The 17,830-nt window shown below is 37.5% G+C and overlaps 1 protein-coding gene across 2 annotated transcripts in view; it reads right to left on the bottom strand.

The window, feature by feature from the left end:
• Positions 1-327: 327 nt before the first annotated feature.
• calcr (calcitonin receptor) overlaps positions 328-17,830 on the bottom strand; it is a 63,409-nt gene continuing 45,906 nt past the window's right edge. For both annotated transcript variants that reach the window (XM_059349647.1, XM_059349645.1), the window contains 7 exons: positions 14,992-15,118; positions 10,490-10,643; positions 9,605-9,665; positions 9,358-9,424; positions 8,643-8,861; positions 8,092-8,133; positions 328-2,900 (listed from right to left, as the gene is read on the bottom strand). In XM_059349647.1, the coding sequence (XP_059205630.1) occupies positions 2,679-2,900; positions 8,092-8,133; positions 8,643-8,861; positions 9,358-9,424; positions 9,605-9,665; positions 10,490-10,643; positions 14,992-15,118 (892 nt within the window). In that variant the 3' untranslated portion in view covers positions 328-2,678. The remainder of the gene's footprint in view (positions 2,901-8,091; positions 8,134-8,642; positions 8,862-9,357; positions 9,425-9,604; positions 9,666-10,489; positions 10,644-14,991; positions 15,119-17,830) is intronic.

Below are 17,830 nucleotides of genomic sequence, written 5' to 3'. Positions count from 1 at the left end.
AAGAGTTGAATTTAAGAGCTGATATCTAGCCATTTTCCATGGTTTTCTTGATCTTGTTCTTGGCTTATATATATTTTTTTCCATGACAGTATATATATATATATGTATATATATAAAATTAATAAGCCAATCTTTACAATGTGAACTTACAAGCTGTAACAATCAACTCCACAGCCTTATTCTGTGTGACTAAATGTGCAAAATGTGTCTTAGCGTCACTCTATAGGTCCATGAAGAAAATATTTTTTAAACTGTTCTTTAATATCTCATAACGTCTCATAGCAATCTTGTTCCAGTTGAAGACGACGATGACTAAAAACCATCATGTATATAACGACCAGACATGAAACGGATAATAACAAAGTAGCACCCATAAAATGTAGTGAGTCTGTGAGTATAGGACTAAAGCTGTCATCTCAGCCAAATAAGGCTAAAGTTATTTTTGTTCAAATTCTGTTGTGAGCAAATCCTATAAAAAGGTAAAGACCAACAATTACGTTTTGTCTGTGTATCTGGGTATAGCTTCATCTTCCATTGTTGTACCATAACAATCAATAACACATAATTGGGAAAAACCAATCAGTGTCCTGTGAGGAGCGACTGGCAGCCACACACAGAGGCGACTGTTTGCTCATTAATCCGCAGCTAAAAATAGTGCCCAACAAATGAACTATTTACCCCCCATTTTAGTAATGTTGGCTAGGAACTACAGTGCCCAAGTGTTTCAGAAAACTACTTGGGTTTTAAAATGTTTTTAAAGATTTTAGGTATCGTTTTAGGTATTAATGGGCTTGACTGTGAGAGCCACAGTCGGGATTGTGAGGTTGGAAAGTTCTGAGAGACGCACTAATGCATTGTTGGTTTTGTCTTTTAATGGGGTTTAATAACATAATAAATATAGAAATTCCCCAGCCTTATACTCAAAGATGCTCCTTCTTCATGTCTTTTACAAAGAATTTAGTTTTTCAACCTTTTTGCACATAAACAATGAGAGGCACCAAACTAATCACAGCAGTCTGAGCCAGCTAGGGGCTTTATTGGCTATACGCTTTAGGATGATTAATGTTTTTTTCCCAGCTGAATTTAAATGTCTGCTGATAGATAAGCAGTTTAGAAGCTCATTGGGCTTCTAAGTAACTTTTATTGATACATTTCAAGACACTGAATTCCAAGTTTTGATTATTAAAATGGTGATGACTGAAGCAAATTCAAAGTGGTCTTTTGTTTGACAATGACCATTAAGACTCTTCACTCTAAACCTCTAACATCCTACTAGACAGCTATGACGAAGCAACAACAAAATGACAATCGAGTAATATGAGTGTATTGAGGACAAAAAGTACATTATTTATGTTTGGTGTCTGATCAAGATGGTGAGCAGGATGTGAACATGCCTTTAAAAGATACATTTGTCGACTCTTTCCTTTGCCCTGGATTCTCATTCATACCAAATGCTACAAAATTCATGAATAAATATGCACAGAGGACTGAATGTCACTTATTCAAGAAAAACAAAATAGATTAAAGGCATCGTGAGCGTGACAAAGGATGATTGTGAGTAAAATCGTAGAGTGCAGCTTCCACGCTGCAGAGTTTGTTTGGCAGACTCATTGGCACAACTGATGGCAAACTCGACTCGTACTCAGTGAAACAACTCTTGTGGCTGTTCAACCTCAAAATAAAGTTTTTATTTATATATATTTCTGTGCACTTAGCTTGTTTTTGCTTTTTAGCCCTGTGATGTTCGGCATCGGCACAAATACAGCAACTGCAAAAAACAACAAAGCAGTTGGGAGTGCAGCATCACAGGACACACACTTAGCACGTACTTAGGAATTGGCAAGAATAAAATATCAATAGAAAACAAAAATAAAATCCTTTTAAAATATTTGAACAATTTTTTTTTCAAATGAAACGTGGTGAACATACATTATGTACACAATTCCAGAGCTTCAAGCACAGAGGGCGTTTTTAAATCTGACCTCTATCATGGCACATACGATCAGGTTTGTGAAGTTTGTTGCGTGTGTGTGTGTGTGTGTGTGTGTGTGTGTGTGTGTGTGTGTGTCTTTAGCTTCAGGATACCACATCTGTGCTCAGCTGGACATGGTACACCCCTTCATAGCTGTGACCAACATACAGTACCCTTTGGTATAGGTGACGTTAGGAAGGATTGGTTCTTCTACTTCACCTTAAGAATCATCATCATAACTCCATCAAAAACATCATCCACCTCTACCTCAAGTCCGTCACAACTAACATCATCATCACTGATACATTCAGTGCCATCGAAACGCCACCACCTTCATCACAGTTGCTTCCCTCTCCACACCACCGTCACGGTGAGCGCGCTCACACAGTTTTAGCAGCTTTAGGAAGTGACACACGTCAAAAGCAGCTCTTGTTTCATGCCACAAGTTCTTGACATCAAAGTTTTCAGAAAGCAGCCGCAACAGCAATGTAAAGTAAAATGAAGTGTCAGCCTTGTAGCTAATCCATCTCCGTCTTGATGAGCTCTTTATTTGTGGACCCGTATCATTGTCCGGCTGAACAAACCAGCATCAGCCTCTGAGATTGAATCACTGAGATCTGGCTGGCATTTCTTACTGTACATCTCAAAGGATCTTCTTCTGCTATTCCCACGACTACTCTCGTTATCCTCCGTGCGGCTCGGTGGCTCAAGCAAACGTCTCTCCTGATTTTAGCGCCACCAGTTCGGAGTCCTCAGCGTGGCGCCCGTTTAAGTGTTCGCTGTTACAGTCATGGTGATACATGAAGGCGGGTACCTCGGTGATGGAGGTGGCTGTGTAGGACGTGGAGCGCATCGAGCAGTGGTCCTTTCGTCTCTGACCCCACTGGGTTTTATACTGCATCCACTGTCTCTTTAGAGCTGACTGCACCTGGATGATAAACAAACAAAATAAAAGAAATGGTTTATATCATGATCAGCATCTTTTTAAAACACAATGCGTCCAAAATCACACACTATTCACCACATAGTCATTATGTGGACTATTGCTCTTTGCTTCTGTGTGAATAAACTGTTACTGTTAGATTTACTGAACTATCAGTTACATTACATCACTACCTGACAGCCTCCTTGCCAGTTGGAGAATTGCTCACAATAGTCGCGTTTCCATCAATGAATTTCTATGCACATTTTGAAGATTCGCATGAGAAAAACTTGATGGAAATGCTTGATGCTTGATGGAAACACTCGCTTGAGGTGTTATTTGTCTTTTTCAAAAAATAGTTAATGCACGAAATGGAAGAAGGAAACGTTTTTTTTGAATATGTTCTGAAGTAACGAACATTTAACTCATGACTTATCAGCTGTTTCCGCTCTGTCGGTCAAGACAAGCTGACCAACAATTTTAAGTTTCCAAAACAAATTTTATAATTTTTTCTCTCTTGCTCAATCCATTCTTCTTCTACTGTTTACTGACAGAGTAGCCTACAGCAATACATCACACTGCCATCTTCTGGGTAAAGTATGTTTATGCAGCTTTGTTTATTGGTTCTCAACCAGTTGATGGAACCGTCCCTAATTTGCATTTTCTTTATAGCGACATTTCAAAATTTCACTTTAAAATTTGCTTCAACTTTAATAGAAACATGGCCCATTTTTACCTGTGCCAACCTTGTAGGTTTTGTTTTTTCTTCATCTGTAGGCGTACTTTAGCAGCATTTCACCACATATCGTATGCAATTCACATACATTGTACTATTGGTTTGTAACTAGGGTTTTGGGAATACTAAAAAATATATCATACATATTTAAACATACTAAGCATGTGAGTTTTTAAGTCAAAACCATAATTTTCTTGCTTGCCCATGGTACAAAATGTCCTAGGTAGTTTCATCACTCTCATATAACTAACATTACTTTTTGCCTCTGCTTACCACATCTCAGTGCTAATGCTGTCATTTTTAGTTGTTTTGTGCTTTTAGTTGTCCAAGTTGTCACAAACATTTATCAAAACTCTCTGATCTGCTTCGACCACGAAATGATTCCACCAGACGTCCGATTTTACATGCAAATCACAGTGCGGTTACAGTGCAATGTGAGTGAGGGAAAGCCCATGTAAACACCATCTTGTGACAATATTAATCCAACCAGCGGCGATCTCAACCGATGCACGCATAATTGCTGCAGCATATGTGGATCACTCAGATTTCAATCATGTTAACAGATGCCAGTTATGAAATGTAAACACCAAAGTCACATTTCTTGGAATGTGGCCAAGTTGTGCACGTGGCCAGATAATCATGCAATTTATATTGAGCTATATGTTGAAGATATAATCATGTAAATGCATATTAATTCTCCCCGACATCTGTCATTCGCAGCTGCTCATACGAGATATCACAACAAGTATCCAATTTATTTCTGTAGGATTCAAATATTTTGCTTGCATGATTTTACTAAATCAGAATAATAAAAAAATGTCTTAAATGTGGGACAAACTTCAAATGTTTTCAGAAAACTCTTCTGCTTAATTCCCCAGTAAGATGGTAACCTTTTCAGAAGTTTATCACGCTTCAGAATGACAACAAAAAAACTTTTCACCCTCCAGAAGCCGAAATGCCTGAGAGAACTTAATGCTCCAAATTTTACACCCCCTCCCTCAGTTCACCTACATTACCAACAAAGTTCAACAAAAAAAGCAACTCCTCATGGCCACCTGCTGTGCATTAAATAACTAAAGAAATGCCAAGTATTATAATATTGCAATTAATGACACTTCTATTCTCACGTCAGACACACCTACGTGCCTGAAGAGTAAAACATTTTATGTTTTTTAGACAGAAATTAGCAAGAACAAACATCTTTTTAATGGTGACATGTTCTTAACCTTTAGTTAGTTGTGTGTAATCTGGTAATATGTAGCTGTGGTATTCAAGCACAATTAAAAACTGAAATGCTAAAGGCCATAAAGTAACTCCTACATTTTCATCTAATCATCTGCATCTGTCTTAAAGAGGGGCTCGGCGGGGAAAAAAATGTTAAAACCAACTTTAACATAGCATCTTGTTTGAGACACAGATCAAGGTTAATTACTGTTACAACACTGAGAAGTTTTATAATGAGAACCAGCAGGTTTTACCGAAGATTACAGAAAACAATTAAAAAGAGAAACACTTCTCAATTATGTTGTGTTATGTTGTCACACGTGACCTTTGCACTTTGTGACAGATGACACCGAAACAACAACAAAGCTGTGGGAGTCACATGGGAAGAGAGCACATTTGTCAAACTTCACAAATTCACCTACTAATAAGGATTTCAAGGAGCTGTGGAAACCATGTTCTTGTTATGTGTGTGTAAGTTGGATTGGTGTTCTCAATTAAAGCCTAAAGCTCATTTTTGCCCTCCCTAATGGTTAATTAATTCAGCCCTGCTTACACGCTTGTATATTGTTCTAGATGGATTTGTTGTTTTGTAAATAAAATGTTATAAACCGCTTTCCTTAAAAGGGAAACACAAACCACATAAAATAATTTTATTCTGTAACCCCATAATACTCCTGCAATTACTGAGGGTGTATTAATGATCTAATGACATGAATTATGTCAGTAATTGTTTGAAACAAAAGGGGAGCCTGTGTGTACAGCTCGCATATATAACGTCCCATCACAAAAACAGCATGAAAGCTGTTTGTCTCACTGACCTGACATCACAATGGCGCCATTGAAGAAACAAGGCAGGTCTGTGCAGTTTGGCCTTGAAATCAAAGAACAGAATAGAAACCGGCCCCAGAAACCCGTGTCCTGATTAAGGGAGCTGAATTGGTCTTTATGCAGATGGAGCAAGCAAACCCTCTCATTCACTGGTGATAGTTATTGCTGGTTGACCCCACATCACCCTGAAATTGGAAGCGTCCTTTATACACATTCGCTACACATTGTTTACATTGTTTAAAAACACGCTGTTGCGTTCTGGCTGCTCATGTATGCACTAATACCTGACCTATTTTCCAGGCTGAGCTCCACAGCCGATCGCTAGTTCCTCTGTTCCAGACAGCTCGTGCCGAGTATTTAAATCTACGGCTCTGTCAGTTTTTGCGTCTCTGCCCTGTTTTCTTCTCATGCAAAAAGCCTTGTCTCAATAGAGAATTTCACTTGTTATTTTGAACTCTAGCATATTAGTTTTAAACACACAGAAATAGTTGTCTTTAATTGCCCGCAGTATTCACGCCACCACGGAGACCTGCTAAAAGAGCCTCATTTAACCTTGCAGCATGCATTGTTGCTGCTTTGCTTTGTGGACACCTTGAGCTTGAAAGCATCTATCACACAATGAGTGCTTGGAGCCGAAAGGTCTCCACAACACCATTAACCCCAGATCGGGGCTATCTGGCTCATTCGTTTGTGTTTGAACCAAGTTAAGGATGCTCGCAGTCAGACAGCTGCAGACACACTTAAAAAGGCTGACAGGAGGACTTGAAAGGAGAGTCAATTTCCAGCTGGGCTTGGAAACCACACAGTCATTTATAAAACGTGTCTTACTGTTCACCTGACATGACCCTTCAGCTTTGACTGCCGCAGCATTCGATACGTCCCAGAAGAGACGGGCAGCACAATGCTTGATAACCTGTTACAATTGGACTAATGACAGATGTAGCATCTCTGTGAAGTTACAACTATTTTACACGATGCCAAAACCCAGCTTTGAGTCTGTGTATGGGTCACTTCTTGATATGCTATCAGGCACACATGTAAGATGCCAGAGATCTGACCTGGAAAAACCAAATATGAAAATGTTTTGCCTGATGGATTCTGTTGTCTCCTACTTAATGTCATAAGCAATGAGCGGTTTTACTGCTCCATGGCTGAACAGCTCCCAGAAGAACATGTGCAGGTTGACTTTTATAGAAGGTCAAATTTGCTTTGTCAAAACTACAGGTTGTTCCTGTCACACATGACACCAAAAACTGAACTTTTTCATGAAAACAATATCCTTTAAGGAATAGTTCAACGTTTTGAGAATTTCGCCAGTTATGCTTTATTGCAGAAAGTTATAAGGGAGGATTTTACCTCTTGTCTGTCAGTTAAATCTAAAGCTAGAGCCAGAAGAAAAGCTTAGCTTAGCATAAAGACCTCAAAGCGCCTGTCCTGGCGATATCCTAACTTACCAAGTACACCAGCCAGCACCTCCATAGCTCACTAACTAAAGAAACAAAATATAATGAGTAATTTGTGAGCTTTAGAGGTGCTGGTATAAATTTTTACCATTGGAAAGAGCAAGGTTAGCTGCATCCTCCAGCTTCTAACCTTATGCTAAGCTAAGCTAATTGTAGACTAAGATAATAGTTTAAGTTCTCTTTAAGTCTTAACATTACCAGAATGTTGAATTGCATTATTTGTAATGAACAGCAGGGGGTGACTCAAGAATTCTTTCAATTTCAATTCTTTCAAACTTCAAGAAGTTTGAAAGAATTGTATAGAAGTCTGAGAAAACAACCCTATTTGTCACTTGATTTATTATCTCAGCAAACATTTTTTATAATAAGCTTATGGTCTCAGTCGCTAGTTTCAAGTCTTCCTTAAACCAGCATGATGTTCATTTAGTAAGTTGTGGTCCCATTTAGAGTAAAATAGACAATAATGCAAAGGTATGCTTTAGAGCGTTGCTACTTTATGGTGGATACTATTGTCAGTGTCTTGGAACTTTGGCCCTTTCACAGTAGGTTTCCCTTTAACTCAGCTCCATCCTCATGTCCAAATATGGTCACTTCTGGCTTCAAAAAACAAAGATGGCAACAGCCAAAAGGTCTGATCTTGTTGCAGTGATACGTCTGATCAGAAAAGAAAAAAATGTTTTGTAAAACATTTCCAAATGTAAACTCTATTTAGTCTATTTTAATTGATGTTTACACAAAGTACTGTTATCAAAAAAAAGTTTTGAGCATTTTCTGCGTTTATTGTTAATTTTAAATATCTTTTAAATTGTAGTAATATTTTACTTCTCAATGTGGAGGCTTTAAAACAGTAGTCCACAAATCAATGGATGACGTCACCGTGCATACATCCACTTCTTTTATGCAGTCTATGATCTGTTATATAAATAAATACATGAAAAGTACTTACCTCTCCGTTGAAGAAGCAGAATATTGTTGCCACCAGCAGTCCCTTTAAAAAGCAAAAGAAGTAGACCTTTTTTAGGTAGTGAATAAATTCAATCCAAGAACAGAGAATATGTGTTGAAGCAACATTATCCCATACAGTAATTGAATGAACTGACTGCCTACCTGGGAATTTCATGGCCTGTCTGCCTGTTGTTTAATTAGGTGCCTAACTGGTAGTTAAATAAAGTTAATGGAGTGCCTAACTGGTTCTTTAAAATGTAATTCAGCAGTGAATCACATCAATCAATCACAACAACAACGAGGCAGAAAACAAGCATTTTATGGGTGGGAACCGCCAAGCATGCTAAACGTCTAAATCTCAAGCGTGACAGGAGCTGAGGGCACTGACAAGTGTGGGCTGGGATAATTTTTGCTTGCATACTGATACTGTTATATATTTTTTCTATCTAAAAAGTAAAGCAGCATTTGTTTTTTGCTTTTTCCCCACCTGAACTGAGCTTTACCTGGCTCATTCTGATTAATGTAGTGTTTAGCTGTCAGCTCAGTACCTACCTGGTAATGCATGAGTATGTGCATGATGTACTCGTAGACCTCCCCAGCGAGGCGGTTCTCTGGCCTCCAGGGGAAAATGACAAACTGTATTCCCAGCAGAGGCACCAGGATGAGGGTGGCTCTTACTGCCTTCATGTACATGTTGGACTCTGCCCGGTGTGTGTCTCTCAACTTGGTCACCAACACTCTTATAATATTTAGTAGGAAAAAGAGGTTCACCTGTAGAGAGTAACAAAAATTTAAAAAAGGAAACAATAGTAACTAACTTGAAACTCCAAGCCAGTTTTTAATTTGATGATAAAAGATATAAAATAAAAAAAAGATAAGATCATAATACATGTAGAATAAAAATATAGAACTAGTTATCCTCATTTTATCTGCTATTTGTTATATTTGCATTTAAAATTCTTCACTGAGCATGATTATGTCTGAAAGTTTAAAAAAAAAAAGTTTTTTTTTGTGTGGTGGTGGGCTCAAAATGTTGATCCAGTAAGTCAACGTTAAAAAAATAATTTTCATGGCCTTATAGGTGAGCTTGTGCTGTAAAAACGATACCAACATGGCATCGTAAAAATGAAAAGGATTCGAAAACAAAACTCCAAAGGGCAACAAATTAAAACTATTACAAAAATAACAAACAAATAATCATATATTTCACTCTGAGATCCATCTATACATCCTATGTTGTGTTGAAACAGTGCATTAGCAGACTTACAAGCAGCGCTGCCACTATAGGACCGTGGACCGCGTAGAGCAGATGGGTTTCTACACTCATCCAACAGCTACAGAAGGAAAAACATATCAGTCAGTGCTGTCTGCGGCCCAAAATACACACACGCACACACACATGCAAAAACATGCACATGCATGGATCTGCACGCTCGCGCTCTCAGCCACACACAGACGAGCACGTATGTAAACACCTCCTGTTTATTTGCAGAAGTTTCTGGAACATTACTCACTTGTCGTCAAAATACTTTTTCCTTGCCACGGCGTGGATGGATGCAGGCACTAGAGGAAAGCCTTGGACAGGGGGAAATGATGGCAGGCATATGAGGTCTTGAGTGAATTTAGGGAAATTCATTTGTCATTTATGCAACAGTTAAAAGTGTGGTTAGCTTAGTCAGTCATTTTTTGTCTCCATAAAATAAATTATTCCTTTACAAATATACGTTGTATATATTCTTGGAAAGGCTTTTCTGTTATTGTTTTGCTCCAACCGGAAACACAACATGGTGTATTCCTGTAACAATCCTGTTTAATTTGACATTGTGTCTATTAAAAAAACACTCAAAGGAGTTTTTACTTTTCATCTGGATATAAACACACGAATCCATGTACGGCCCATTTTCAGACCTCATTGAGGCCCTGCAGCATATCGGCCACAGATGGATCTTACTGACTGGCTGCTCTCCATACACACACACACACACACACACACACACACACACACACACACACACACACACACACAGCACAAACTCACTCAAGGTTATCCTCCCATTTTTAATGAGTACCATCCATTTAGTTCCACCACCTACTTGTTTGACAGACTGCACCCATTATTCCTGTTTTGAACAAGGTGAAAAACAGGACAGCACTAAGCGACAGGAGGGCCTATAAAGCTGTCAGCATGTCCAGGCTGAAATACTGTATGATGATCCGGTGGATACGAATAAACTGCTCCTTCTAGATGGTGCTCTGTCTTTCTGAATTGTTTTCAGTGAGTTTTTGAACTGCGACTGACTCAAGCAAAGTCATAAATATAGGTACACGATAGGATACAGTCCGATAATGGACAAAAATAGTGCACAAATTGTGTTTTCATCAGATGTCAATGGACTCACCCCAGCCCAGGAGGTAGTACCAGTGCAGATGCTGCTCCTCTGCAAACACAGCCACCACGATGAGCGTGTGCAGGTAGATGCCTTCACACAGCATCCAGAAATAATTGCAGCCCAGCATGTACATGTGGAAGAAGTGTAGCACTTTACAGCCAACCTGCAGAGAGAGACAAAACAGGAATATTTCTTATATTACTATGTGTATAAAGAGACCTATTCAGTTGATTCAATTTAAGCACTCCTGACATTATCTCAGCAGGACACAAAAACATGTAAAAGGATATTTCTGCACTCGTGGCACAAATTCATTAGCTAGTATTACTATCTGCAGACAGAGATGATGCTTATTTATTTAGCCCCTCTGGAGTTGGGCTGCGATGGCTTGGTTGGGATGATTTTACTTTGCATTCTGAGGGTTTTTCTGACTTTACACAGGGAAGTGAGAAATCATGTTTGGCAAGTGCATATTAGTATAATATAAAATAATTTTCTATTAATGCATCCAGCTCAGTGTGACATGTCCATTTTAGGTTTTCTGTTGTTTTGATCTGATTATTATTATTATTTTTGACTTTGGTAACATGTAATAGTGTCAGTCCTGTCATTCCACGGTCCACTAATGCTATAATTACTGAGCAGCTTGTGGATGCACCAAAAACTATAATTCTGCTAATGACTGCTACATACTGGCTCCAATGAACCCCACTGTGTGCACAAAAGTTAATACTAAGTTAATGTCACTTTTTTTTGAGACTGAAAGTTTTTTTCATTTCTTTAGAGATTTGTTCAGGAGACATGATTTTGGACTTAATTGTTGGCTGCTGCTTGCTCGTCCCATCTCACATGGCTTCCCCAAAGTTGGATTATGTGGCTCCAATAAAAGCCAAGTTAGCTGCAAACCAAATAAAACATCCATCTAAAAACGTATAAGTAATTTAAGTAATTGCTACAACAATGTTTCTCTTCAGTCACATGGTCACAACTTAATCATAAAGCACAAAATCATACTGTATGGTATTGCGACAAATGGTACCTCCCAGGCTTTTAAAACCTGTGATATTTTAGACAAAATCTTATGTGAAATCTATATAAATAGTTTAAAATGCATTGATTTTTTTTAGACTAGATTGACTAACATGTTGAATATCATGAATGAATGAAGTCTAAAATCTCAACATTTTTCTTTAAATAAACTATACTAAAATAAAAAGACCTGTTTAACTATTAAAATAAAATATAATTGAAACTAAGATGAGACTAAAGTATCCAGACGTTTAGTGAATTAAAACTTTATTTAATAAACACGTAGAGGTTGACTAAATATGATGAAAACTAGGACATTTGACCCAGGACTAAGACTTAATAAGTAAATAAAAATAGCCAATGACTTTAACGCTACTGCACATTAAATAACTAAATTATTATTGTTTTAATCTTGAATATTTGTTCTCGGGTCTCTCTCTCAGATCTTGATCACCTTCTGGACACATGCTTATTTATTAAAAAAAAAAAAAAAAAAAAAAAACATGAACTAACTGTCTTATTCTGGCCAAACAAATACTTAATTGATTATTTCCCCTAAAAAGCATACTATATAAGGACAACCCTAAATGGAAAAACCCTTCCTAAGAAAACCTTTTTTTGGTAAATTTTCCCATCAGTGTTTTTTGGTTTGTAGACTTGTGTTAAGAGATCATCCTGTGCAGCCACAGTATAATTCAAAGATGCTGGCACTGCTATAAACTGCTGCTCTCAGGGGTCTTCTTAGCTCAAAACACATAACTGTCTTTCACTTCTAAACTTTTAGCCATATGTCTCTCTCTCACTCTCCTGAGTTTCCTTTTCCTCTTGAGGAATCTCCAAACAGACATGGCCTCATATGCAGCAGAGCGCCCGCTCACTTTACTAATTCACAACTGTTTTGCACCTCCGCAAACTGAAGTTCGTCTAAAGTTACCGACGACGTTCTGCTTTACAAATCAAGCGGCTATACATCATCTAGATGTTTCTCATGTTTTCAGCCTCCTCCCTGGTTTGACAGAAGCTTTGGGGATTCAATCCCCCACACTGCTGGCAGGCTAGAGCAGACTCTGTATCGCCACACCAGAGAGAATTAAATGAGCTTGTATTCTATGTGAGAGCAAATCTCCACCACAATCCACCTTTCCTAAATCACCAGGGCAGAAAACAGGCTCGTAAGTCTCACTTTGGCAGCAGTAAATTTCAAACTGTTTCCCAACAGACACGCATGAAACCCAACCAACGATGCTTGGGATTTGTTTTTATGCATCATCTTGAAAAAGCGGGGCCACGATGACCTTTTTTTTTCTTTTCTTTTTTCAATGCTTCAGCGAGTTAGCACAATTTGACAGTTCTATGTCAGAAAGTATCATTTTTTTACACAAACCTTTTTTGACAAACAGTGAGGTTTGATAGCGAGCCAATGCACATTGTGTATATATTTCTTCACATTGATGATGATGGCTGTCATGCCTGGCTGCTTCTTGGATACATTCAGAGACGGGATGTGAATAAAGAGCCGCGATGAGCCAGACAGATTTGGTAAACGCTTGAAAAAGAAGCAGCAGAATGGAGCCCAAACCGAGCCGGAGACTCCGCTGCCTAGTGGATGTTTCTAGTTCTTTGTTGGGCCAGAGATGCTCCAGCTGAAAGCTGGCTGAGCTCTAATGGGATTGTAGGCGCTGTGAGCCAACTTCTACAATCCTATCTGTTGTTTCTTTAGAGCACTTTGATCATCTGAAGTTCTTTTTTCATTTTGTTTTTGCACATTAACATACTCGGAGGATGAAGGTTTTTATTTCTTTTATTTTTTAAGTTTTAAGTAATATTCTGACACACTTTTTTTTATTACCTTCTGGAGCCTGAATCTGTTTAATTTGATTCAGTTCTACATAAAAGGAAATATATGGTCTTGTTTTGGAGTTGGAAAAACTCTACAATAACATCTTTTAAGAGGCAGCAGGCACCAAGTTAACAGGTTTTCATTAATTTTATTTCCAAAAAGGAGTGCTCCTTGAAAAGTAACATATGAATTTATGTTCAGGCCTGATAGTGAGGCATTCCTACGAGACAGATTTATCATATCCACCAAAGCAGACCTCGGGGTTTCAAAGAATCCACATAATGCATTCAGTGTGGCTCCAAAAACTCTTTGACAGGAGAATGTAGAAGAGAGAAGAAACTGTCCGTTGACCGTGTAACACTGCCAAGATGAGCCACAGTGAGGTAAAAATACTAATTAGGATGTACTTAAAGTCTGCTGTACAAACTTTTAAATATTTAAAATACAGAGCAACTCCATTTAACATTCACATCGCCTGGCCTTGCATAAGCAAATTAATTTTAAAAAGTTCATCGAAACTCTGTTGCATTTTTATCTGGTTTAGCATAAATTGTGAATGCATTTGTATCTCATTTCAAAACAGTGGAACTAATCCTCCTCCTCACACTGTATTCCCCTGAGAAAAAATTGTTATTCTTTTGGTTTTCCAATAACTTCTCATCTAGTGCCATTATCAGGCACAATAGAGCCCTTATCAGAACACATCACTCTAGCGTAACACATGATCATGCGCCCACATCGGTTGAAGAAGGAATCAGAATGGGCTTAAATTAACGAGAAAACTTTAATGACAGGAAGATTTGTAATTTGCAATCAAAGTGGCACCTGAAAACAAATATTCAAGATTAAGAGTGATCATTTTGTCACTACATGCACAATACTGTTACAATAAAATAGTTTTGATTATTATTTATTTTTAGTTCTAGATCCTTGTTAGTTTTCATCATATTTATTCAACCTCAACCTAATTTTAAATCACAATTTAGTTGACTAAAAGTCTTAGTTTTAATTAGTTAAACAGTTAATTATTTTAGTCTATGAAAACTGTTGACATTTTACTCTTTTTAAGTCATTAGATTATATTGAACTTTCTTGAAATAGTCCCATAGGGGAGGAGTCTTTTTTGCTTGCTAGTTTTCTTAGGGATCACAGTGTTTTTGTTGGCGGTCTGTTTTTTTGAACCGGCATTCACGCACATTGTCAATGTTTGTAGACAAATAATTGGTCTATACTTTAGTTTATCACCAAAACCTGCTAAAAGAAGGACCTTACAGTAACACTTTATAATCCATCCAGAGTTGTACACGTCACGGAGTGAATACAAATATTTTGCAGTGGTTGACAGTCACTGTAATGGCGGGTTGTACAGGATGTCCATTTTCATGCATGTGACAATTCTCCCTGACCAATCAGTGGTCTGCAGTGTTTTAACTCCATCCCCCAATATCGCCTCGACTGCGGTGGTACCAAAAAGTCACCGGGTACTATGCACAATTTTGCTAAAAGGAGTCCAAGAAAAAGTGATTCACATTGTAGTATAAATACAGAATTTGTTTCCATCCCCACTCTGGATGTATGGCAGACTTAACTGTAACATTTGTGGTAGCTCTTGTGGTAAATATTGATCAGAATCTGTACATACCGGGTTTCTGGCCACCACTTCAGGATTATTAACCACTCCTATGAGGTAGATGATGGTGAGGGCTGAATTGAGCACATAGGAGCAGAAGAGGTTCTTGTGCAAAGTGATCCTTTGGCAGCTCAGACTCCTGCAACGTACCAGGACATAATGTGACAATTAAAAAAAATAGCCTCTATAAATAACAAATAAAATCAACACATTAAAGAAGACAAAAAAACTTGCAACAGCTGGAGTAAAACCTGCCTGGCGGGCTAATTCGTTGTAGTTTAATGAGGTTGTCAGATGTTGCTACAGTCTGTAAAATATCAAATAAGTGGGATCTTTCATCTCCCAATTCTTTTTTGTTGGGGGAAAAAAAGCTTGGGATCAATGAGCTGGATTGCCTCTTAATGTTCTGTACTGTGTGCTAAAACGCTGTTAAATAATGCATCACAGATCCCAAGGGTTGTCCTCATTACCTTGCTTTGCCACTCAGAATTAATAGCATTATGAAATGCTCAACAGTCAAAGTGAAATTACTATTAGAATCAAAATCGTTACAAGTCCTTCATATCCACTAACTTTATTGCTTGTAATGGTTAAATAATGTTTTAATATCCGGGCAGCCATCAGATGTAGTGCAGTTGAATGAAACCGTGAACCACTCAGAATAAAGCCTCCTATAAATATGTCCTCTGCAGTTTAAGAAGTTATATCCTTTTATTGCTCATGGACATTTTATCTTTGTTGAGCCGTAAAACCCCAGAGACTCGTGAAAAGCAGGAAGGGCGCTACATTTCCTCAAGCCGGGACACAGCAGCGTAAACGACTTTCACCGTCTTATTCAGAGGCCGCAGTTATCTCCGACAGAGAAAAAAACAGTCTCGCTTTTGCTCCAGACATAAAAGGAAATGCAGGAGCTGCTGAATGCTTATAAACAAGGATTTTATCTAAAAGGGGATGTCAAAACACAGACTGAATCCGTATGGCAGCGATGATCGGACCGCCGCAGGTCCTAACGTCTTCGAGGTCGGCCACGTCTGTTTTTCCACGGCAGGCTGGAGTATTTTTATCTGGGAATCCTGACAGTGTTGATGTAGAGTTGTAAATAACAGAGTAGTGCAGCTGTACACCATCGCATACCACTGTAAGCTTCACATCTGGATCTTATAATACAAAATTAAGCCTCCAATATTTACAGTGTAGGGTCTTAGTTAAAAAGAAAAATCGACAAACTACTTTGGAAGCCAATATTTTTGTTAATTTATTGAAATCTTAATTTGTCTAGACTTTGATCTTGATGAATTGTGAATGCCCCGCTGAGTTTTTGTGTAAGTGAGTTAAGAGCTTGAATCTCAGCGGGTCATGGGGTTTTGCAATAATGCACCTGCCCTAAACATGGCCGCTAGATTTACGAGTGTATATAAAACTTTGCAGCAAACTGAGGGTCTCTTACAAGATCTGTTCTGGATAACAGCTGCGTTTAGGAGGTCAACACCCTTCAACACGTCAACGTTTTACAACCGAAGCAGTCATGAACAGGACAAACAATGAAACCTTTCCAAATATTGTTACAGAACATAAAGTTAATTTTCCCCCCAAGGCTCCATTTTCTGGTTTCTTCACAGATTAATGTAGAACCATAAACACTTTCTATGAGGCCCTTGTCTATAATCCAGTTAAAACATACTTATATTGCATCATGATCATCTTATATTACTGTATAATTGTAATTATAAGCAGTCATACAAATTAATAGTGCACATTATATAACATTTCATAATGGCTTCTATAAGTATACTTCTTAATTGTTGGTCACTCGTTGCCATTTTTTGCAAGCATCATAGCACATTATATTTTTTTATAAATTGAATACATTCTAGTCATTTTAAAATACATTCTAATCACTTCCATTATGCATTTGTGTGCTTTAAGTCATGTAATAATGAAATCCCTGCGGTGTAGGCAGATATAACACATTACAAGCTAGTTTCATGTCACTATATATTGTATATATTGTATATATCTATATATATATATATATATATACATATATATATATATATACTATATACACACTATATGTTGTCATTTCTTGCCTTTAGTAAGTGGAAAACAATTGAATTCTATGCAAAAACAACATACAAATCATTGTCAAATTAATGTATTGTTTAACAGGTCATGATAGGCAATGTGTTGTCCATTTTGACAACTTCAACCTTTTGATGATGGAAAACTGAATTATGGACATTTAAATTTCACTAATGTTCACTAACAAAGACTCAAATTACACAAATTATGAATAATACCTGAAATAACTTCTACCTTACCTTTACTGTATATAACAGGTCATAACAAACAATAAACTGAGTAATGGTAGGTACTCCAGTTTAACACAAAAGAAACTCAGTCTGAAGAGTAAATTGACTCAAATTATACACATAATACCTAAATAATTATACCTTATAATTATAGCCTATAATTACCCTATAATTATGCAGTGCTATAAGCAGATTTTAACACATCGGTGAGTGATCAGAAATTATGAAGTAAAATTATATTTGACCTTTAAAGTCTTTCTGATTATTGTTAAAGCATCATGAATATTTATGAGTATAATTATGCAGTTTTATAATGCATTACACGTATGTTTATAACACATTAAAGACATGGGAGTCATAGAGAGTGTTACCCATGACCCTTACTGCATCATTAAGAATAATATCAGTTAAGTTCCTTCCTAAAAATAATCTACAGAGTTTTAACAATGTGCAGTCTGCCTCAAAATATCACAGACATTAAGTGAATATTATACCTAATCTCCCTTTATCTGTTTTGTTATTTTACACTCTAGCAAGTT

Source organism: Centropristis striata, chromosome 14 (genome assembly GCF_030273125.1).
Source record: "Centropristis striata isolate RG_2023a ecotype Rhode Island chromosome 14, C.striata_1.0, whole genome shotgun sequence".
In the NCBI taxonomy this organism is placed as follows: Eukaryota; Metazoa; Chordata; class Actinopteri; order Perciformes; family Serranidae; genus Centropristis; species Centropristis striata.
The sequence above is the reverse complement of the archived record's forward strand: the minus strand, read 5'-3'. Positions and strand labels throughout refer to the sequence as shown.